The following is a 23,954-nucleotide window of genomic DNA, read 5'->3' on the forward strand; positions in this document are numbered from 1 at the left end:
CTGGCCAGGGGGGCCTGCTGACAATTTACGACCCTCTCCTTGTGACAGCGGTCAGTCAATCAGGACACTTATTTCTCCAGGGCTGATTATTCTCAAAACAGACGCCACCCAAATAAAGTTACATTCCTACAGGGTGAGGGTGTAGTGGGTTTTAGTTAAGGAAAGAATTTACTTAGCCTAAGGTCTAACGTGATTAATATCAAAGGTTAATACTTATTCCTTCTATATATTCATTAATGTGTGTAAGGGCAGGGGATATGGAGACTTAGCAACAAACATTGGCTCAACAAATGAAAAACCCTTCACCAACACAATTTCTAATTAGCCCATTATACTTATACTAATAGTTTTCTAACTTTTCTAAGGAACCTGTTTTTAGAAGGTTTAAAGCATCTTGTGCCTCTCACGGTTGGGAGGCTGTGAGTGATCACATGTGGCCGGAGGAGCCTGTCAGGCAGGCTAGAGAACCTTCAGAGGAGTTTGTAGGTTAAAATACTCTTGTCACACCCAAGAGTTTTTATTGACTGGAGCTCTAGGTTAACTCCTTCTCCGAAAGAGGTCGTGGGGGACAGCCCCCCGTAAAGTCAGAGGTGTAGGTAAGAGCACAAAGTAGTAAAGTAGGCAGGCTCTGGTTATGGGGGTAGACGCTCGAGGATTTCCAGGGGGACTCCTGAGGCTCGATCCCGCCTTTGCGTATGTCGAGCCTCCTTCCTCATGACCTTTGTCACGGGCGGAGTACCTCACTCTGGCCCCCAACATCAGGTGATTGTTGTGGGGAAAAAAAAAAAAAAATTCACAGACAGTAGAAATGTACAATGCAAAAATGGAAATTCCCCAGTGTAATTGCCATTAACAGTTTGGAGTCGATCTTTCCAGACCTTTTTTTATGCATATAGGAACAAACATGTCCAGAGGTCTCGATATATTATTAGAGAAAAAAAATCAAGCAAAACGATTCTATGTTCTATGTTTTATATTATACATTATATTTTTATAAGATTCCAAGTTTTGGTTTAGAAAGTACATGCAGAGGGACTTCCCTGTGGTCCAGTGACCCAGTGCAGGGGGCCTGGTTTCCATCCCTTGTCAGAGAACTAGATCCTACACGTCCCAGCTATGAGTTTACATCCTGCAACTATAAGTTTCTACATGCTGCAACTAATACCTAGCACAACCAAGTAAGTAAAAAGAAATAAATTTTTTTAAAAGATAGGAGAGAATTTTTAATAAATAAATAAAAAGTACATGGAATTTTTAATAAATTAAAAAAAAGTACATTTTGGAAGAATAAGAAACTTTAAAATACCAATTTTACACATTTCTGCAATGTTCTGTACTTGGATTTTTAGAATCTCTCTTTATAGAAGTATAATGTACATCTATTTCCATAGCTATATATGAAAGTTGAGGGCTTCCCACGTGGCTCAGTGGCAAAGAATCTGCTTGCCAATGCAGGAGATGCGGGTTCAATCCCTGAATCAGGAATATCCCCTGGGGAAGGAAATGGCAACCCACTCCAGTATTCTTGTTTGGAAAATTCCATGGACAGAGGAGCCTGGTGGGCTATAGTCCTTGGGATCGCAAAAGAGTCAGACATGACCTAGGGACTAAGCCACAATATGAAAGTTGACATCTCATGACTATACAGCTGTATGACTTTTCACAAACTGAATATCCCCTGGGACCAGCTCCCATATGGAAAAACAAAACCTCTGCTCCCTTCTCATGATCATCCTTGCACCAAGGGTACCCATATCCTGACTTCTAACTTACATACATTTGCCTGTTTTTTTAAATCTGTGCTTGAATTTTAACAGTGACCACGTATTACATTTAAAAAGAGAATAATCTGGGACTTTCTAGGCAGTCCAGTGGTCAAGACTCTGTGCATCCACCGCAGGGGACTCAGGTTCGAGTCCTGATCGGGGAATTAAGATCCCACATGCCTCACAGTGAGGCCAAAATAAATAAATAATAAAAAGAATAATCCATACAGATGTTAAAATAGATGCAGATGTAGCGGTCATCATTTGACGGCAGTGAATAGGCATCAGTTCTTTTCTTCACAGGTACATGGAGTCCCTTGCACAGCATTTGATCTAACTGGCTCTTTTTAAGGGACATTTGGATTGATTCCAAGTTTTGGCTCACAGGCAACACTCCAAGGAACAACCTAATGCATATTTCTATGCCACATCACTTTGGGATGTGTTTCATTAAGATACATGCCAGGATGTGTTTCTTTAAGCTACACACCGACAGGTGAAACTCCTAGTCAAAAGATAGCTAAATCAAGAAACATTTTTGGATATTTTGCTGTAACAGCCCTACAGAAAGCAATAAATGCTCTGTTACTTCTTCAAAACAAGAGTCAGGGGCTGAGTGCAAACCTCCTCACCGCAGCCCCCCTCACTGGCAGTCAAGTCTGTACACCTGGCTCCCAAGGCAGATGGAGCCCAGGCGGCACCGAAAACAGAGGCCCGCCTCCCCCACCCAGACCCCCAAACCTCACTCCACGAGAACGTGCAAACAACTAAACACTACCACAAAGACAGCGGCTGGGAGATGCAGTTAAATAGCAGAGCTCGGAGAGGGATGAGGCCGCTGAGGCCTGCTCTTAACTTCCTCTGCGGACGGGGTGTGACCTTCAGGGAGGGCATAGTGCACATCTGGGCCTTAGTCTCTTATTAAATAGGGCATCTCGGAGCTAAGTGAACCCTGGAGGACTCTGGTCCAGGCTTCCCTGGTGGCTCAGATGGTAAAGAGTCCACCTGCAATGAGGGAGACCCAGGTTCAATCCCTGGGTCAGGAAGATCCCCTGGAGGAGGAGATGGCAACCCACTCCAGAATTCTTGCCTGGAGAATTCCATGGACAGAGGAGCCTGGTGGGCTACAGTCTGTGGGGTTGCAAAGAGTCAGCAACGACTGAGCGACTAACACTACACTTCTAAATAGGGCATCTTGGAGGAAAGTGAACGCTGGAGGACTTGGTCTAGATTAACCCGGCCCTTTCCGCTGATCTGTCAGCCTCAGAAGACAACCTGTTCTGTTGACCTCACAGTTGGTGGGCAGAAAATGTTTGCCTCTCTTCCGCACTTCCTTCATCTAAGTCTTTCTGACTCCCGTCCACTACAACTAGACCTGCCCTGCCCTCCGACTCCACAGGAAGCCTTTCAGATGCCAGAAGATGTTTCACTCCAGCCTGAGTCACAGTCACGTTCTGTGGCTGCCAGAGGCCTCTGCATGGAGCCTGGTTTGTCATTGCCCTTCTTAAATTACACCTCCCAGCCCAGGGCAGGCCAGGAAATGCAGGTGGGACTCTCCTCCTTTGACCTGGGTCATGTGCTTCTATTAACATGGCCAAACGTTGAATTCTTCTTTGGCCCGATAGTTCTTAAGTTGCTCAAGTGCAGGCTGGGAAACTAAGATAAGATCCAGGGCTCTTATCACTCCTCCATTCCAGCTCAGCATCTTCTCCTTGTAGCTTTCTTCTCTGACTACTGAAGCTGAGAAACAGTAAAATATTAATGGACATGCGGCAGAGACCCTGAGGTCTCTCACCTTCCCCTCTCTCTCTTTTTATTTTTTGATGTGGGTCATTTTTAAAGTCTTTATTTGGTTTGTTACATCGCTGCTTCTGTTCTATGCTTTCGTTGTTTGGCCAGAGGCATGCAGGATCCCAGCTCCCCAAACTGGGGAGACTGAACCCCTGTCTCCCGAGTTGGAAGGTGTGGTCCCAACCACTGAACCACCAGGGAAGTCCCTCTCACCTCTTCTTTGGTGCAAGTTCTCCTGCCTCATGGCCAGGCGTCCCCAGGGTTCCATGCTCAGTAGAAATGAACAGGTGCTAGTGAAAGCAGTTTTGGGGTTGGCCCTGGAGGCACCTGCTTCCTGGCTGTAGGTGCCCTGGGTGCTTCCATCCCCTCCAGGCTTTCTCTACAGCTACGAAGAGGACTACGGCATGTTTGGGGGCAAATGAGGGTGGCGCTAATGGTAAAGAACCCTCCTGCCAATGTAGGAGACGTAAGAGATGTGGGTTCAATTCCAGCTTGGGAAGATCCTCTGGAGGAGGAAATGGCAACTCACTCCAGTATTCTTGCCTAGATAATCCCATGGACAGAGGAGCCTGGCAGGCTACAGTCCACAGGGTTGCAGAGTAGGACACAACTGCAGCAACTTAGCACGAACACATGAGGAGCTTGATGCAGAATGAAGCCATAGTCATTTTAACCTCATTAATTTCTTTTTAACTGAGCGCCAACATCTTTGCCGCATAGATGAGCTTTTGTGCATTTACATCACAGGAGCCATCCGTATTTTTTACCCAAGACTTTATTGTTACAACAAAGATATTACCATAAAAGGAACAGTGAGCAAGAGAAGAAATATATAAACCATGGGAAGGCAGAAGTGAAAGCTGAAGAACTTCCTATTGGGAGATCAAAGGGCCTCCTGTCTCCCAGACCACAAGTTCCCAGGCCCAAAGGAGGTCCTCAGAAACTGAAGTGACGCTGAGAGCCAGATCAGCCCCTTGGAAGCCTCATTTCCAATCTGGGTCTGCTCTCAGGGGCCACCCTGTGGAAAGGGTTAGCCCCGGGAAGACTAAGGGGACCCATCCCATCACCATCCCATGAGAGATTCGGGTCTCAGTGTCATTGCCCTACCTGGGCAAAGAAATGTGGTGGCTGGACGGTCAACACAAAGTTCCCGGACCAACCCAGGCTGAGTTACAGGAGCCAGAAGTGGTGCACTGGGCGTCATTCTGGACTCAGTCGTGCAGAGCGCCTTGCAAGTAGCAGGAAGTGCCGTGGGGTTCTGAAGCCTTCTCTCTAAGATTGTCAGTGATCATGTAACAAGTAGATCCCATGCATGAGGCCCATAGAAAGAACTTGCAGTAGTTAAAAACAGGCAGCTTCTGCGGTTTCAGTGACATTTCCACGGCTGAGTGTGTCCATTCTCTCTCATTTTTCTGGATCTCGCTCATCACTGACCAATGTATTTTTGTAGCGGGACACCAGAAAACATATTCTCTGGTCACTTGTAAAACCTGAAAACAATGGGAAACGCGTGAAACCACTTATTTTCAGGCAAATGCTATTGAATTTCCTGATAAATAGCTCCTCAGGATGCAGGGCTCCAGTCCCAGTAAGTAGCCTAGGGCCAAGAGGTTTGTATTAGAATGTTTTTAAGGCCCATCTTCGTCATTAAAGAAAAATTTAAAATGCCTGGAGAAGGAAATGGCAACCCATTCCAGTATTCTTGCCTGGGAAATCCCATGGACAGAGGAGCCTGGCAGGCTACAGTCCATAGGGTGGCAAAGAGTTGGACATAACTTACCAACTAACACTAACACTTTCACGCTCAGGATGGATTTTCTAGCTCCAAGTCACCTTCTGAGGAACTGCCTCACTTTGTACTGCTTTGGGTAAACATAAAGACTATTGTTTAAGACACACACCAAAAATTAAAATGCTTAAAAAAGTGCAGCCCTAAGAACTCTAGCTTTGAATAGTGTTACCTCTTGCGGTGCCTTCTAAGATAAGCGATTCACCTATGTGCATTAAGGGACCAGAGGAAGATGACCTGCTGACGGATGATTTTCTAAAGCCAGTTAGCAGGTGGGGAATATCTGCCCCAAACTGCAACCTGAATTTGTAACAGCTGCTCTTTGAGGCCCAGGGACTATTTCATCCACACCTGGATCATGAGAGTAAACCCAGAGGTGGTTTCCGAACTTCTTTTAGCCTCAGACCCTTTTGTTCAATGACATCTTACAGGTAAGTGTAACTATGGGCAATGGATGAGAGGAGAGCTGTTTGGAATGAAGAGGGTGAAGGGGCTTGGGTCCCCCCTAGGGCCACCCCCAGCCCCTTGCTCGCCTGACCTGATCCTCAGAACCCCTGGGTTTGCCACAGCATGAGGTCTGGCAACAGACTCCCCCTGAACTGGCATCAAATCACCAGGGGAACAAATTGAAACAAAGTGGTGGGAGGGAGGCAGAGTCACAGGCAGTACCCTGACGGGGAGACATTTTCCATAAAAGGTCACCGCAAGGAATATATGACTGAAACACACCGGAGGTCTAGGGTGAGACAAAAACTCTTAAGTTACTGTCTCCTAAATGTGGGGGCACCCCACTCCAGTACTCTTGCCTGGAAAATCCCATGGACGCAGGAGCCTGGTAGGCTGCAGTTCATGGGGTCGCTAAGGGTCAGACACGACTGAAGCGACTTCATTTTCACTTTTCACTTTCATGCACTGGAGAAGGAAATGGCAGCCCACTCCAGTGTTCTTGCCTGGAGAATCCCAGGGATGGCGGAGCCTGGTGGGCTGCCGTCTATGGGGTCGCACAGAGTTGGACACAACTGAAGCGACTTAGCAGCAGCAGCAGCAGCAAATGTGGGAGAGTTTCTAAATCTAGCACATGAAGTAAAAATTGCAGACCATCACAATGATCATCGAAGGACTTCTCTGGTAGTCCAGTGGTTAAGAATCTGCCTGCTGATACAGGGGAAAATGGGTTCGATCCCTGGTCCTGGAAGATTCCAGCTGCAAGGCAACTGAGCCTGTGCACCACAACTACTGAGCTCATACTCTAGAGCCCAGGAGCCCCAACTACTGAAGCCCACGTGCCCAGAGCTTGTGCTCTGAAGCTAGAGAAGCCACCACAATGAGAAGCCTGCACACCACAACTAAAGAAAGTCTGCTCACAGCAATAAAAACCCAGTACAGCTAAAAAAAAGAAAATTATCATCAAAAAATTATGAAATGTAGCAGGCATGTTTAAGCAACTGTATAATACAACATGTATAAATATACCCAAATACAATGTGTATGATAATGTAGAACATATAGTATAGTGAGTATATTTGAAAATTTGTAATTTCAGAATATTTAAAAGTACATTGTAGTCTTCCCTGGTGGCTCAGTGGTTAAGAATTTGCCTGCCAATGCAGGAGACACAGGTTCAATCCCTGATCCAGGAAGATCCCTCTTGCCTTAGGGCAACTAAGCCCAGCACGCCACAACTACTGAGCCTGTACTCTGGAGCCCAGGAGCTGCAACTACTGAAGGCCGAGAACCCTAGAGCCTGTGCTCCACAAGAGAAGCCACCGCAATGAGAAGCCCTGGCACCACAACTATAGAGTAGCCCCTGCTCACCTAACCTGGAAAAAAGCCTGTGTAGCAATGAAGACCCAGTATAGCCAAAAATAAGTAAATAAATAAAAATAAACATTTAAAAACTACTTTGTATGTTGCACATCTGAAACCATTATAATATTGTATGTCATTTATAATCAACAAGAAAACATTTTGTGTCTTGGTTGTTGGGCTCATAAAATCGTCTTTTGTAAGTAGCATGAGCTGGTGCTTGGACTCCAAGAATACAGGAGCTGAGCACTTGGAAGGTGTTTCCCCCGTAAGTCCTTACAATAGCCATGTGATTGTTACTGCTGTCCCATTTTATAGATGAGGGATCAGAGGCTCAGAGAGGTGAAGTGACTTGCCTGCAGTCACAAGGATGGTGAGTAGCAGACAGAATTCAAACCAAGATCTGCTTGAATGGAGCCAAAGCTCTTGATCCTCAGTCTAGGGGCAGGAACTTTCTTTTTTTTTTTCAAACACCTCTACATAGAGGGGAATGTAATTAATGAGATAGGTAGATGTGAAACTATCTGTTTTGAGGCAGAAAAATCAGTCCAAGGGCACAGCCCATGGCCAAATAGTGGTCCAGAAGCCCTTCACTATGGAAGCAGCAAGCAGCCTTGGCTTCTGCTGGAGCTTACACAGTTCAGTGGGCCTAAAGAGCAAGCTTGTTGCCCCTGTGTCTGTGTAACTGAGCCGGTGGGTTTGCTGACTCCTGGGACCCAGGTGGGGTCAAGTCCAACACACAACACTAGCCAGGAAGGAATTCCACTGCCAGTGGGGGTCAACTGACTTGTCTTCAAGTTCCATTCTGCTCTCTACTGCCCCAAATGCTTTGAGCAGGTCTTGATCTGTAAAAATAACCCTCTTATGTCATGCAGGACCAAGTTTAATGAAATAACAGGGGGCAAAAGTTTGGGATATCCTTCTGGTTCTAAGCAAGCAGGAGTTGACTGTTTATTCAATAACCTATAGTGGAAAAGAATCTGAAAAATAAAATATATATAACTGCATCACTTTGCTGTACACCTGAAACTAATCCGTTCAGTTCGGTCGCTAATGTAAATCACCCATATTGCAATTAGAAAAAAAAGAAAAGAGTTCACTGTTATCCTCAAAAAATCTAAGAGCTAAATCTTACCACACTTGACATAAACAACTGGCCAGTATTCTGTTTGCTTAGTTTCTCTCTCTGCCTGAACTCCATCACCGCATCTACTCATACAGTGTGTGAGTTTTTGAAGGTGGTGCCTGGCTGGGGCTCCTCAGATGCCTGTGAGCAGCCGCCAGGGGCTACACCCAGGGCTGCAGGCTGGGCACTTTTTCAAGACCTCAGCCACTTACTGTTTTAAGAGACGAAGCCGGGCTCTCCTCTGCAGGCCTGGAAGGAGAAAACAAAAGTGCTGGTTGACATGGGTTGTGAACTGCAGATACCAAGCCCCAGAGAGCAAGCAGAGTGATGAGAGGGACAGCCGACGCCTAGAACCACTTCTTTTGATTCCAGGCTCTGCTCCTCATGGGTTTTAACTCCTTTAATGCTAGAAGTTGAATTTTATTATCTCATTTTGCATATGGGGAAACTGATCTAGAGAGTGAGTGTGTAACTGAGTAACTTGCTTAAAATCCTGTAGCTAGTGAGGGATTGTTTGTGTGCCCTTGAATGCACCATCTTGCCCTTCACGGCAGGTCATGAAGGAGAGGCTGTACAGACAGGTGGTCTTAAACCAGAGCTTGTGGACTCTGAGGGTGTGCAAGATTTCCCCTTGGAATGTAAGAAGGAAATATGAGCATGTGTATTTTCATGTTTATCTCATCCTTTTTATTTCTGAAGAACATTTAATAATATACACAGTATTGAGTTGGCCAAAAAGTTCATTTGGGATTTCTGTAAGATGGTACAGAGAAATCTGAACGAACATTTTGTCTAATGCAATATATTAAATAAATCCAGATAACATAAATGTTAATAATTTATTAAATAAGTATTTATAAGTATATATTAAATATATACATACACAATATTTTAAAAATACAGTTAGTTGCAGTTAGTATTTATAATTAAAAGATTTTTTTCACTGATGAGTTCATTGAGCAAAATGTTTGCAGACCCCTGAGCTCTAATGGTTCTTAGAATGAAATAAATGGATCCTTTTTTGGGTGGCAATTATATGCAAAAGTGTGCACACTATGCATTTCCCTGTAGAGGGGGTCGATAATTGTGATCATATGTTCAAAGGGGTCTGTGACTTATAAAAGAGCCACTGACCTAGTCTACGTTCCAGTGGGCCAACCCCTCTCATTTTATAGAAGCCCAGAGAGGGTGAGTGACTTGCACAAGCCCAGAGTGGCACCAGTGAGCAGAAGAGTCAGGAGTAGAGTCTGGGGCTCTGGGCTCTTGGCCAGCTGTGCTGGCCTTCCCTGAAACTACCCTGAAAGTGAAAGTGCTAGTTTCTCAGTCAAGTCTGACTCTTTGTGATCCCATGGACTGTAGCCCACCAGGTCCTTTGTCCATGGAATTCTCCAGACAAGAACACTGGAATGGGTTGCCATTCCCTTCTCCAGCGGATCTTCCCAACCCAGGGATCGAACCCAGGTCTGCTGCATTGCAGGCAGATTCTTTACCATCTGAACCACCAGCTCGCCTAGGGGACCGTAGACGGAGGTGGTCCTACCCCTGAAGTGGCTGAGAACAGCAAACCATCTCTGAGTTTCCCAACAGCCTCAGGGGAGGATTTCTAGTTCTGGGGGGCGAAATGCAACCCCCAGTGTAATTTCCGTGCACTGTTTCCACCCCAACTGCTCCTGGGTGTTCCTGCTGACAGAGTACACGCCCTGGGGCAGGACTTTACAAAAACAAGCCGGGGAGGTAGGTAATATGGTTACCCTGGGTAGGGCCCCTGAGCCTCAGTGGGGCCAGGGCATCTGCCCAAGTCGCTAGATCAAGGGTTGAATTCAAATCCAGGTTTGTCTGACTCCAGAGATGGGGTGGTCTCTGACTCCTGCAGCTTGGTCTCAGGCCAAGAATCACTTCTCAGACTTATCATGGGTTTGGGGTTGGAGGAGCAAACTTCCCACCAGCTGCCACCTGCCTGTTCCCCTAGAGAAGAAAGGACCCTCGGGGACACATCCAGCAGCAAAAGGAGTCACCATGAAGACCCAGGCTTGCCAGGCGGCTCAGTGATAAAGAATCTACCTGGAGAAGGAAATGGCAACCTACTCCCGTATTCTTGCCTGGGAAATTCCATAGACAGAGGAGCCTGGCAGGCCAGTCCTTGGGGTTTCAAGAGTAGAACACGACTGAGCGACTGAGCAAACACATGTACATGGCGGCCCAAGAGGGAATAACTTACAGCGCAGGTGGATGGCCACACCCAAGGACACCAGAAGAATCAGGACACCGGCCGCCAGGAGGCCGAGGATGAGCGGGGCACAGGACAGACCTGGAAAACACATGCGTGTTGAATGAACATTTGAGACGTGCAGATAAACACAAAGAAGTAAAAATCCACAGGAAGCCCCACCCACCACTCAGAGAATACCACTTTTTTCCATGCTTCATTCTAGTCTTTTCTAGGCTCTTTAAACATATTGAAATCATTTCATATATAAAACTTCAGGAAAGTGAAAGTGAAGTCGCTCAGTCGTGTCCAACTCTTTTTGACCCCAAGGACTGTAGCCCACCAGGCTCCTCCATCCATGGAATTTTCCAGGTAAGAATACTGGAGTAGGTTGCCATTTCCTTCTCCAGGGGATCTTCCCGACCTAGGGATCGAACCTGGGTCTCCCACATTGCAGGCACATGCTTTACCGTCTGAGCCACCAGGGAAGCCCAATCTTCAGGTCCCACATCCAAATTTTAACAGTTAATAAACTCAGTAGCTACTTTTGTTCAAAATGAGATAGACAATTTGCATGCCTGGTAATGGGATTTTTATTATTTATTAAAAAAAATTTTAATTTTAGAAGAAATAGCTGAATGTATTTTCACGGTAGCTCCTTCACAGAAGTAACTACCACTGTTAATTTGCATATACATATATGTAATTTACATAGACACATCACATATAGTTTTTTTTAATTTATTTTTAATTGGAGATAGTTGCTTTACAGTGTTGTGGAGGCTTCTGCCATACATCAACATGAGTCAGTCATAGGTGTACATAGGTCCTCTTCTTCTGGAACCTCCCTCCCACCCCTCAAGGTTATGATAACCTAGGTTGATAACCAGGTTGAGCTCCTTGTGCTATGCAGCAATTTCCCATTACCTCACACTGGTCAGAATGGCCATCACCAAAAAGTCTACAATGAATGCTGGAGAGGGTGTGGAGCAAAGGGAACCCTCTTGTGCTGTTGGTGGGAATGTAAATTGATACAACCACTATGGAGAACAGTGTGGAGATTCCCTAAAAAACTAAAAATAAAACCACCATGACCCAGCAATCCCACTGCTGGACATATACCCTGAGAAAAGCATAATTGCAAAAGACACATGTACCCCAGTGTTCATTGTAGCACATACAGTTTTAAAAATACAGAGGCTTATACAGTACAAATTGTTCTGCAACCAGGCTTTTTTCTTAAACATGCCAGCATATTCTTTGTTCTAACAGCATGTCATCTGAAGTATGGCTGTACCATGGATTATTTAGCCATTAATGTACATTTTGTTTGTTTTTTGAATTTTACAAATAAGGCGGCAGAGAACATCCAGGTTTGTTTCTCCCTGTGCAGCAGCCTGCCCAAGGCAGATACTAAAAATAAGAACAACTAACCATAGACTATATCCATTTTCAATAATAACAGATACTATAAAATGCCTTCCAAAAAGGCTTCACTGAGTTCCATTCCTAATCATCAGTCATGTACCCTGCCTACTCCTGACATTATCAGAGATTTTAACTTTTGCAGAGCAGTGGGTGAAAAATAATATTTCATTTCAATTTCCTACTTGCCAATTTCAGCCTATTTTCATGTATTGACCATGTATGATTTTTCTTCTATGGAAGAAGAAAAATTTGTCCTTCTGCTCATTTTGTAAATTATGTAAACAGCAGAGTTTATATCAAATATAAACTGATACCCCAAATCTTTCTCTGATACTCTTTCTTTCCCTGTGACTGGTCCTTGTGAGTAGCAAAGCAGGCAGAATCAGGACCCATGGGTGAAAAAGGCAAGGCTGCAGACTGATACCCAAGGTTGAAAAAGAAAGAGTTTTGGATGTCAGAGAAGGGGTAGAACGTTTACTGAAGATCTGTTATGTGTCAAGTACAGTACTAACTGCAAACTCCCATCTTGTGAGGAAGGAAGGAATTACTATCATTTTTATCTCTCATTTTACAGTTCAGAAAAAACAAGATTCAAAGAAGTTCAATTACCTGCCCAAGGCGATCTGGATAGTAAAAAGCAGGGCCTGGATACAGATTCAAGTCTCCTGAGTTCTACAGTCCCTGCCAGTCCCATGGCTATAGCTTTAGGGCAGGAGAGGTGGTGGGGCAGGGCGGGGTGGGGAAGGGAGGAAGGAAATGGCATGGGCTGCTCTTGGGGAGGGAACCACCATCACCAAGGCTGGATGGTGCCACGCGGAGAGGAAAGTTTGGTGAGTGGCCCTGGGAGGTCCTTTTCCGTTCTGAGATGTGAGTTTCTATCTGCCTCCCTCTCATCTCCATGGGTTTCCTAACCTGGATGAACCTCAGAAATGTGATGCAAAGTGAAAGAAACCAGGCATGAAAGACCATATACCATATGACTCCATTTGTACGAAATGTTCAGGAGAGATGAATCTATAGCAACAGAATGTAGATTAGCAGTTGCCAGGGGCTGGGAGGGGGGACAGAGATTAACTATAAATAGGCACAAGGGATCTGAGAGTTTGATGGAAACGTTCTAAAACTAGTTCGTGGTGATGGTTGCATTACTCGGTAAATTTATTAAAAATCACTGAGTCATGCACTTAAAATGGGTGAATTTTATGACATGCAGATTATGCCGGGATAAAGTTTTAAGTAATGGAGGTGGGCATAAGCTGCAGGGATGTGGAAGGTAGAAAGACCCCTTTCTTCTGGGCGGAGAGGGGTCAGGGGAAGCCTCCTGAGCTATGACCTGAACTAGAGACCTAGACACAGCTAAAGGTCCTGGGTGAAGTGAAATAACCTCCCCAAAATGTGACTCCAGGGAAAGCTGCTGCTTGCCTGTGCATCACATCTACAGAGTAGCCTCTGTTCACCACAACTAGAGAAAAGCCTGTGCAGCATGAAAACCCAGCACAGCCAAAAAACAAATAACAACTTAACAACAGAAACAAGGAAAAATGCTGCTGGGAGCATTCATGTGCAAGTGTTTGGCAGATAGATCCTTCATTAGGGGCGCGGGTAGCCTAGTGGTAAAAAAAAATCCACCTGCCAATGCAGGAGATGCAAGTTCGATCTCCGGTTGGGGAAGATCCCCTGGAGAAGGAAACAGCAACCCACTCCAGTATTCTTGCCTGGGAAAGTCCATGGACAGAGGAGCCTGTTGGGCTATAGTTCATGGGGTTGCACAGAGTCAGACACGACTTAGCGACTGAGCACTGAGTCCATTAAGTTTTGTCCTGTGACGATTTACGAGTGTGTCCCCCACTAGAATATGAGCGATTGGAAAACAGCACTGCTGTCGCACTCAGCTCTCCTTTAGACTCCAGCTCAGGGCTAGAGAAACAGGCTAGAGTCCACACTTGTGAAGAGTTTATGGAAGGAAGGGAGGGAGAAAGGGAGAACGAGTGTTGGCTGTGCTTCTGAGAATCCGGAGGAATGGGAGAACTCACGTTTCTGAGTCACCCGGGTTGGGACTCGATGGCACACTTTCTTTTTAGGGCTGGTCTTCTTGGTTGGCTGGGGAGAGGTAGGAAGAACATCAACTGCAAAAATAAGCAAGACACATGTCTTAGCCAGGTAAACCGCAGGTGGACTCAGAGACAAAACTTATAACTGCATGTCTGATACTCAGGTATTAAAATCCTTCTCAGTGTTCCCTCAGAGAAGGCAATGGCACCCCACTCCAGTACTCTTGCCTGGAAAATCCCATGGACGGAGGAGCCTGGAAGGCTGCAGTCTATGGGTCGCTGAGGGTCAGACATGACTGAGCGACTTCACTTTCACTTTTCACTTTCATGCATTGGAGAAGGAAATGGCAACCCACTCCAGTGTTCTTGCCTGGAGAATCCCAGGGTCGGGGGAGCCTGGTGGGCTGCCGTCTATGGGGTCGCACAGAGTCGGACACGACTGAAGTGACTTAGCAGCAGCAGCAGCAGTGTTCCCTAGGCTGTCATGGGCTTGAAGGTCACAGATCAATGGGATTTTTGATCTAGTAATTCTCAGATGGATCTGAGGGCTCAGAGATGGAGGTCAACTTGGTGTCTTGGAGAGAGGGGCTCTGGAGCCATCCAGATATGAAAAGAGCCCCAAGACCCCTGATCAACCATTGTGTGGACTGCAAGAAGATCAAACCAGTCAATCCTAAAGGAAACCAACCCTGAATATTCATTGGAAGGACTGATGCTGAAGCTGAAGCTCCAACACTTTGGCCACCTGATTTGAAGAGCTGACTCACTGGAAAAGACCCTGATGCTGGGTCAAAGGAGGAGGCAGTGAGAATGTGATTAGAGAGCATCACCGTCTCTTGAGCAAACTCCAGGAGACAGAGGACAGAGGAGCCTGGTGTGCTGTAGCCGTGGGGTTGCAAAGAGTCAGACATGACTTAGCAGCTGAACAACAGTAATGACTAGGGGCAAGTCCTATTGCTTCTTTGTGAGATGACCCCCATCTCCTTTCTAAGGTGGTTGTGAGAATGACAGGGAACAGTGAGCCCAGCAAAGTGAGTGGTATGGATGGCTTCACCTCACTGAAGATCTTGAGCTACATCTGGAGTCCCCTAGCCCTTGGCATGACCAACCCCCGAGCCCTCCTCCTTGTGTGAATGGAAGAAGCTGGAAGAAAGGAGGTGGTGCCTTTTTCTGGACAATACCAAGCAGGTTGGGAGGTTGTGTAGGTTGAGATTTTCTTCCTCAGCCTCAGTGGTTAAGAATCTGTGCTTCCACGGCAGGGGGCACAGGTTCGATCTCTGGTCAGAGAACTGAGATCCCACATGTCCTGGTGCTCAACCAAAAAAAAAAAAAGCAAAAACCAAGCAAACATATGTTATCAGAGGGACCTTTAGACTAGTCTCAACCTTTAATTTCAAAGGTGAACACTAGTGATGTAAAGGACTGACCCCTATGAGGCCCCACAAAGGAAAGGGCCTGGCTGGGGTCCGCAAGTTCCTCTCCTGACTCCTGGTGGGTAACGCCTCTCTTTCATTCTAATCCACTGTCATATGACTGAAGTGGTGGGATAGGGCAGGCGGACAAGCCCACAGGGCAAAGGGAGACGCCCGAGGCTCAAGAATCCAACCCCCTGCCTCTGACAGCAGGGAAAAGACATTTCGCTGATTTTCTGCAAAATGGTAGGAGAGGGAATTGTGTGACATGTGAACTTGGACTCTGGAGTCAAGGGCACTGGGAGGGGCAGCCAGTGTTTGATCCTTTGGGTCTGGCATCTTTCATATAAAATGTTGACTCTTTGGGCCCTCACCACCCTGAGACATGGGCAGTAGAGAAATTGTGCCCCCTGTTCTGCATGATCTGGGGGGTTTCAAGAAGACCCAGCTAACCAGAATTGACCCTTACCAAGCTCCTACTTCATGCTAGCGGTTGTGCCAAGCACGTTAGCTTAAGCTTACGAACCAACAACTTTGGGGATGGGCACTAGTTTCTCCATTTTATCCCCAGAAGCCTTGGCTCAGAGGGTTGAAATAAGTTCAAGTTGCTTATTTGAACTTGCCCAAGTTCAAGAACCAATAAACAGCAGGGCCAGCATCTGAGCCAAAGAATGCCTATATTAGATTCTCGTGCCACACATTGCCTAAGGGGCAAATGTATTTTGACAAAAAGTTAAGCACAGGGACTTCCCTGGTGGTCCAGTGGTAAAGAATATGCCCTGCAATGCAGGAATTGTGGGTTTGATCCCTGGTCAGGAAACTAAGATCCCACATGCCATGAGCAGCTAAGCCCACATGCTACTAATACGGAGCCCGGGCTCTCTGGAGCCTGCCCCACAACGAGGGAGTCTGAGCACCGCATCAAAAGAGCCTGTGTAATGCAGCGAAGATCCCATGTGCGGCAACTAAGACCTGATGCAGCCAAACAAACAAATAAATAAATTTTTAAAAGTTGAGCACCTCAGGTCATCAGGGTGTTGAAGGAAACAGTTGTAAAGGGGGAGAACGGCCTTAGCCTCATGTTCTGAAAGCCTGAGAGGAGCCCGGCCCTCAGCTGGGGTGTCTCAGCCTGGCCTTCCCTTAGCCCTTTTAGTCCTCACTGCTCCCGAACTGTTCATCTCCCTCCTTCCTACAGACTCCCACTGGGGCAGTGGTGAGCCTGCAGGGGGCAGATCTACAGACCCCAGTGGCCTGGGGCTTTTAGGAGCTTTGTGGGGAAACTTGTTCTATTTTTTTGTTTTAAAATTTTTGGCCACACCACGCGGCATGTGGGCTCTCAGTTCCCTGACCAGGGGATTGAACCCACACCCCCTGCCTTGGGAGCATGGAGTCCTAACCACTGGACCACCAGGGAAGTCCCACCTTTGGATTTTAATGTCTTCTTGCCCAGAGTCAGGAATCCGTTATTATTCTTGATTACCCACCCTCACCTTCCCAGGTGGCGCTTGTGGTAAAGAACTCAGCTGCCAATACAGGAGACGTAAGATACGTGGGTTCGACCCCTGGGTCAGGAAGATCCCCAGGAGAAAGTCATGGCAACCCACTCCAGTATTCTTGCCTGGAGAATCCTCATGGAGAGGAGCCTGGTGGACTACAGTCCACAAGGTCGCAAAGAGTCGGACACGAATGAAGCGACTTAGCAGGCACGCACCCAGTTCAAATCTCCCCACTTCTCTCCTCTTTGAAAGGGGCAGGACTTTTGAGTCCATGGTGTCTTAAGGTGCCTGAAAAAAGCCTGTCTTCCCCCCAATACTTTCTCTACCATCCAAGTGCATGGTAAGTTGATTTAGTCGTGTTCAACCCTATGAGACCCTAAGGACTGTAGGCTGCCAGGCTCCTTTGTCCATGGGGATTCTCCAGGCAAGAATACTGGAATGGATTCCTCTGCTCTCTTCCAAGGAATCTTCCCGACCCAGGGATCAAATCCACATCCCTTATGTCTCCAGCATTGGCAGGCAGGTTCTTTACCACTAGCATCCAACAGTCCTCTTTAAACTGTCCTGAACTTCCAGCCAGAGGGTGAGCTCTTGCTCTGGAGTCCCCACACCCAGGGAGATGATACGGTTGGGAGCACGTGCTTTGGGGAGAGACTGCCATTCCCGGGGAGCCAGGCAGAGTCAGGGGGTTGGGAAGATCAAAGCCAGGAGTGGGCAGGTAGTGCAGGAGGTGGGGGGGACTTCTGAAAACCAGTTTTTCTTATTTCACCATCCACCTTTCTTAGCCCCTGAAATCTCTTAAGTGGAAAGTGTAAGGCTTATAGAGACAAAAACAATAAACCAAACCAAACCCCCAAACTCAGAAGAGCCTAATATTCAATACAAGAATCAGTTAACACCCATCCCCCCAGGGATGCCTCAGCTTCTGGTTCGAGAGTTCTCCCCATCCTCCCCACCTCCTGATTTAAGACCCAGGGCAGGAAGGGACAGTTTGGGAGTTTGGGATGGACACATACACACTGCTGTATTTAAAATGGATAACCAAAAAGGACCTACTGTGCAGCACAGACAACTCTGCTCAATGTTATGTGGCAGTCTGGATGGGAGAGGAGTTTGGGGGAGAATGGATACACATCCATGAATGGCTGAAACCCTTTGCTCTTCACCTGAAACTATCACAACATTGATCATTGGCTATACCCAATACAAAATAGAAAGTTAAAAAATAAAAAAGATCAGAGGCTGGTGACATGTGAAGAGGGCATCACTCTGGCTTGTGTCTTCGTAATTATGTTGCTATGTCTGCACCTCCCATGCTGAGTGGTCCAATTCGTGGGGGCCCCCTGTCACTCTCAATGCTCCAGCCTGAGAAGATCTCAGGTGAGAGGGAAGCAAGATAGTGGGAGGCCTGCTGGGGGTTGGCCTTGACTATGAGTTAATCTGGGGAGGGGGTTGAAGCCAGATGTTGGCCTTTGAGAATTCCTTTACACCTTTGATAGTTTAACCCTCACTGTCCCGCACGGCAGCCACCTGCCACATGAGCTACAGAACACATTAACGTGGCCAGTCTGCCTCGAGATGTGCTGTGCATTTAAAACACACATCGAGCACTTAGTATGAAAAGAAAATGTAAAATATATCAGTAATTAATTGCATACTGATTTCATGCTGAAATAATAATATTGTCCATAAACTAGGTTAAACAAAATGTATTATTGAAATTAATTTCACTTGTGTCTTTTGACTTTTTTTGAATGTGGCTGCTTTCTAGAATATTTTTTTTCTGGCCAAGGTTTTTGGGATCCTAGTTCCCTGACCCAGGATTGAATCAGGGTCCTAGGCAGTGAAAGTGATGAGTTCTAATCACTGGACCATCAGGGAACTCCCTGCTGCTAAGTCACTTCAGTCGTGTCCGACTCTGTGCGACCCCATAGATGGCAGCCCACCAGGCTCCCCCGTCCCTGGGATTCTCCAGGCAAGAACACTGGAGTGTCTGTTGCCATTTCCTTCTCCAATGCATGAAAGTGAAAAGCGAAAGTGAAGTCACTTAGTCGTGTCCGACTCTTCGAGACCCCACGAATTGCAGCCCACCAGGCTCCTCCACCCATGGGATTTTCCAGGCAAGAGTACTGGAGTGGGGTGCCATTGCCTTCTCCACAGGGAACTCCCTAGAAAATTTTAAATTACATCTGTGGCTCAAAATGTATTTCTACTGCACTTGCTGACTTAACTTCTGAGGAACTGCAGCTTCTAAGGGCCAGAGGGAATCAGGGAGGTCCTTAGCAGTCCCCTGATACAGATGGGAAAACTGAGGCCTGGGGAGGGGAGTGACCTGCCCATGGGCACATGGTAAATTTGTAGCTAGGTCTGGGGTCTAACCTCCTTGCTCCCTGCAACTCTGGGTGTGGGTTCAAGCCACAGGCCCCTATGCCAAACGTGAATGCTCTTGTTGGGTATGTCCAGGCAGCAAGAATATTCTTTCCCTGTGGGCACACTGGGAGGGGACTTCTAACAGGTGTTGGGACACGGACCAATCCAGCCTCAGCCTCAGCCTCAGATGGGCCTAGAATGCCACCCTGTTACTGGAATAAGCAGCAATGCCCCAAAGCATCTCATTTCCAGTGGGAATCAAACAGCACCTGCCTCTCAGTGTGGTCAATAGCATGAAATGAAATAACTACATACAACCTTTGCACCAGCTTGGCTCACAATATTATTAACAGTAGTGTTTTAGAGAACGAGACTTATGGTTGCCAGGGGAAAGGATGGGAGGGAAGGATAGCTAAGGGGAGTTTAGGATGGACACCCACTGCTATATTTAAAGTGGATGAACAACAAGGACCGACTGTACAGCACTAGCAACTCTGCTCAGTGCTATGCGGTAGCCTGGATTGGAGGGCAGCTCAGGGGAGAATGGATACATACATATGTATAGCTGAGTCCCTTCACTGTTCACCTGAAACTATCACAATATTGTTTGTTAATCGGCTATACTCCAATACAAAATAAAAAGTTTCAAATACAGCTTTCAGTCATTTAAAAAAAAAAAAAAGACCAGTAGTGCTGCTGCTCCTGGAAGTCAACCCCTCCCTCCGAGTAGGGCTCACTGAGAATGGGAGCCGTCCCAGGACATGGCACGCACTCAGCACCCAGTAGGTACTCAGTGCTCATCTGCAGCACTGAGCCGGATTCTTACCCACACTCAGCTGAGTTCCCGTCCCAAAGACCAGGTTGGGTATCCCAATGATCATGCAGAAGTAGACACCACTGTCGGCAGGCTTCACATTTTGGAGCGTGAGCACATTCTGGGGGGGATTTCCATGCACAGTCAACTTCTCCGAGTCCACCTCCTTGCCATACACAGTCTTTTTGGACTCCCAGTAGGCCAGAAACTCATAGTGACTGTTAGCGCTCAGGGCCTGGCGCAGCCGCAGCCAGTAGATGCGTGTGTTAGAAGGTGAGGTTTGGGTTTTACAGGACAGCGTCACCATCTGGTTGGTCTGAACCATCAAGAATGCAGGGGTCTGCACGAGGGCCAAGCTGCCGTGCAGAGCTATAAGAAGCAGAAAGAGCAGAGACCATCAGCACCTTTTCTTGGCAGGGGTTGTGGGGTCCCAGAGTCAAACATGAGAGGAGAAGTGATGAGAGAGCCTGCCTGGTTGCAGGGCCCAGGGGCTGTGTGAAATACGGCCGGCAGTTCCAGGACTGAGAGCACCCCACCCACCAGGGTGATCATCCATCAGGCAGGTGTTCATGATGCCAGCCTGACAAAGGGGACAGGGGAAAAGTGCCACTTGTTGACTGCATGCTTCTATGCCTGGCTCTTGGCATAAATTACCCCCATCAAGCTTCAGACTTACTTTAGGATTTTTATCCCCACATGAGGAACTGAGGCCTGAAATGCCTTCTTCAAAGTCCTGCTTACAGCTAATAAGTGACCCAGGAGTCAAAGTCAAGGATGCAGTCTGAAGTCAAAGCTGGTTGCCTTCCAACTTGTTCTGTGGCCACTCTATGAAGACTTTCAAAAGGTTCCGGGTGGCCTAAGGAAACCCAGGTCAAGCTCAGAGAGGAGCTCAGAATTACTGGCCAAACACCTGGCTGCTCTAGTCAACCTATAAGAAGACCAGTCACTGTTTCCAGACAGTGACAACAATCAGCAAGGGGAACTCACTGTCCCCCACAGACACAATCCCAGCCCATTACTCCCCAAGCCAGTAATTGGTCTCTGCATCCCCATTCCCAAGTGGAGGGACAGACACCCCAGAAGAGGTGCTGGGAGTTCACTTCAGTCTCAAATGGGAAGCCCCTGCAGGTAGGGCCTTGATCAGGAGGCCCAGAGCTGAACTCACAGACCTGGCCTTGAACCCTGCCTGTGCCCCACACCAGTTGTGGCATCTCTGGCAAGCTGTGGACCCTGTCTCCTTCCTGGAAAAGGAGGGCGGTTTGATGCTGCTGTCTTGCCTACCTCCCAGGCTTGTTGTTGCTGTTTAGTGTTGTTGACTGTCTGACTTCTTTTGTGACCCCATGGACTGTAGTCCGCCAGGCTCCTCTGACCATGGGATTCTCCAGGCAGGAATACTGTACTAGCTTGCCACTTCCTTCTCCAGGGAATCTTCCCGACCCAGGGATCGAACAGGGGTCTCCTGCATTGGCAGGCAGATTCTTTACCACTGAGCCACCTCCAAGACTCAGAATGTCCAAAAAAGCACTGCAAACTGAACCTCACTGTACTCGGGTAAATCATCGTCTATGTGACACCTCTCAGCAGTTGCTACTGGAGGCAAATGAAATCTTAAGGAGAAAATTAGAAGGGGTCCTTCATGACCAAGTCCACCAAACGGAACCTGACTTGGTAAAGCTTTCATTTTAGCTGTGGGGCAGAGAAGACTCTGCAGACCAGGACCTAGATCTGGGAGCACTGAGGCCCAGAGAAGATATAGGCCTGGATGGGCAGAGGATGTTTGTGTGTGCATATGTGTGTATGTGTGTGTGTGTGTGTGTGTACCCAAGCCTTTCTGAACCCACATTCATTAGAAAAGACCCTGATGCTGGGAGAGATTGAGGACAGAAGGAGAAGAGGGTGACAGAGGATGAGATAGTTGGATGGCATCACCGATCCAATGGACATGAACTTGTGCAAACTCCGGGAGATGGTGGGGGACTGACTGCGAGGCCTGGTATGCTGCAGTCCATGGGGTCACAAAGAGTGGGACATGACTTGGTGACTGAACAACAACAAGCCCACATTCATAATCCTACTTGGGGCTCAGGCTCCTTGGCCTTGACCTTCTCTAACACTGAAGAAGCAAACTTCCGGACTCCCATCACAGATCACTCAGCCTTTACTCCCACTGAGAATGAAAAGATACCTGGGGCCCAAGTGGCTATTGAGCCTTCTCTCCTCTCCCTGAAAACCATGCTGCCTTTTTAGCAGAGTAGAGAGTCTTCATTGTTGGGGGTCATTGACCTCCAGGGGAAGACAATAAGAACCGGATAGGGATTTCCCTGGCATCCAGGGATTAAGACTCCACCCTTCCACCGCAGGGGACACAACTTGAATCCCAGTTGGGGAACTAAGATCCCGGATGCTGTGTGGTGCAGCCAAAAGTAAATAAATTTTAAAAAAGAACTGATAATGCCAATATTTATCAAACTGTGTTGAACATGATTTATGCATTATCTCATTTATTCCTCTCCAAATTTTTCGGGAGGAAATAACACCTATTTTACACATGAGGAAACAGAGGCTCAAGGAGGTTAAGGACCTGCTTAAGGTCATACGGCCTCTATGTGATAGATTCAGATTTAAACCCAGGTCTGGGACCCCAGAACCTAAGCTTTGTGCCACTCTCTGAAATGAGGAAACCTGTGATCCTCTCTAGGATCCCAGTCACAGGCTCATGTGCACATAGTAGGGCCGAGAATACACAGACTCCCCAGGCCCTTCTAAGAAAGCCCCAGTGGGACCCCTCCAGAGACAGACAGTTCAGAGGGGCTTTGGGGTCTTTGTGTAGATCCTTGCCTTCGTCCTGACTCGAAGACTTCCTGGCCCAGACACACCCTGGTTTCTCTCGTGCCCACTTGCTTTTCAGCCCCTGGAGACGGAACCCCTGGCTGTGGTTGAATCCTGTGTGTGCTCCGGTCCCAGGGCCAGCCCTTGCCACACGCATGGTCTCATTTGATTCATTTCATCGTCTCAGTCACCTGGTGGTCCCACTCAGAGGGACCTGCTCTTTCTAAAATGATCCGCAGTAACTCTAGTCGCTTTGAATGGCCTAGACTAGCTTCTGCTAGAGATGCCATTGAGGTCACTAGGTCACAGCCAGGCTGGCAGGCCCTGTCACCTTGGCAGGAAGACCAGTTTGGGAATTTTTGGATTAGAGAGCAAATCAACCACAAGTTAGTGGGCAGTTTGGAGTGGGGAGGGATTTCTTCTACAAGACAGACTGACTGGGCTGGCCAGAGGGACAGACTCCCTCCTCTGTTCTTGTTCCAACATTCCAACTCCATTGCTGCCTGTTCTGGAAGCTACACTGCCCACAATACCCACCCCAGGGAATATTCAGGAACCAAGTCACCCTGAGGGGGGACCCTGCCACACCTGTCTGAAAACTGGCAACAGCCTGGTATTTGGCGAACTGTCCTACAAATACTTCCCTGGAAGTAATCATAATGTGTCTATGGAACCCTGGGCCAAGAGATGGGCACCAAAGCCAGAACTGGAGCCCTGGCATATGTCCTTCCTCTCTGGACCTCCCCATCTCTCTTTTCTTCTTTTTCATCTACTTCAACTCTCCCTTTTCTCTTCCGGTCTCTGTTTTCCTAGGTTCAGGCTTTGCGGGCAGAGGTGACCTCAGTGCAGAGGCTCCGGGACTCCTGGGGGTAGTGGGGTCCCTGGGAGGTTTTCCATCCCCAGGGACCGAGGCTGCCTCCCGGATGCCCCCGCAGATCCGGGGTCTGGGTACGGCATCTTGCGGAGACAGCTTTCCCTAAACTTCACGCCTCAGGCTCTTCCCGGGCCCAGCGCAGAGCCCTCGCATCCAGCCCCGCGCCCCCAGGGTCTCCCCGCCTTACCTGCCAGCT

The 23,954-nt window shown here is 47.5% G+C and overlaps 1 protein-coding gene across 1 annotated transcript; it reads right to left on the reverse strand.

Moving 5' to 3' along the window:
- Positions 1–4,314: 4,314 nt before the first annotated feature.
- On the reverse strand, positions 4,315–20,446 carry CD8B (CD8b molecule; the record flags this gene model as incomplete). Its single annotated transcript, XM_010862233.1, has 5 exons — positions 4,315–5,047; positions 8,491–8,527; positions 10,497–10,586; positions 13,946–14,038; positions 20,068–20,446. Coding segments are annotated over 5 exons (612 nt in total), but the record flags the coding sequence as incomplete, so codon positions are not given.
- Between the last annotated feature and the right edge of the window lie 3,508 nt (positions 20,447–23,954).

The sequence above is a fragment of the Bison bison genome, unplaced genomic scaffold (genome assembly GCF_000754665.1).
Source record: "Bison bison bison isolate TAMUID 2011002044 unplaced genomic scaffold, Bison_UMD1.0 scf7180017864480, whole genome shotgun sequence".
Taxonomy (NCBI): Eukaryota; Metazoa; Chordata; class Mammalia; order Artiodactyla; family Bovidae; genus Bison; species Bison bison.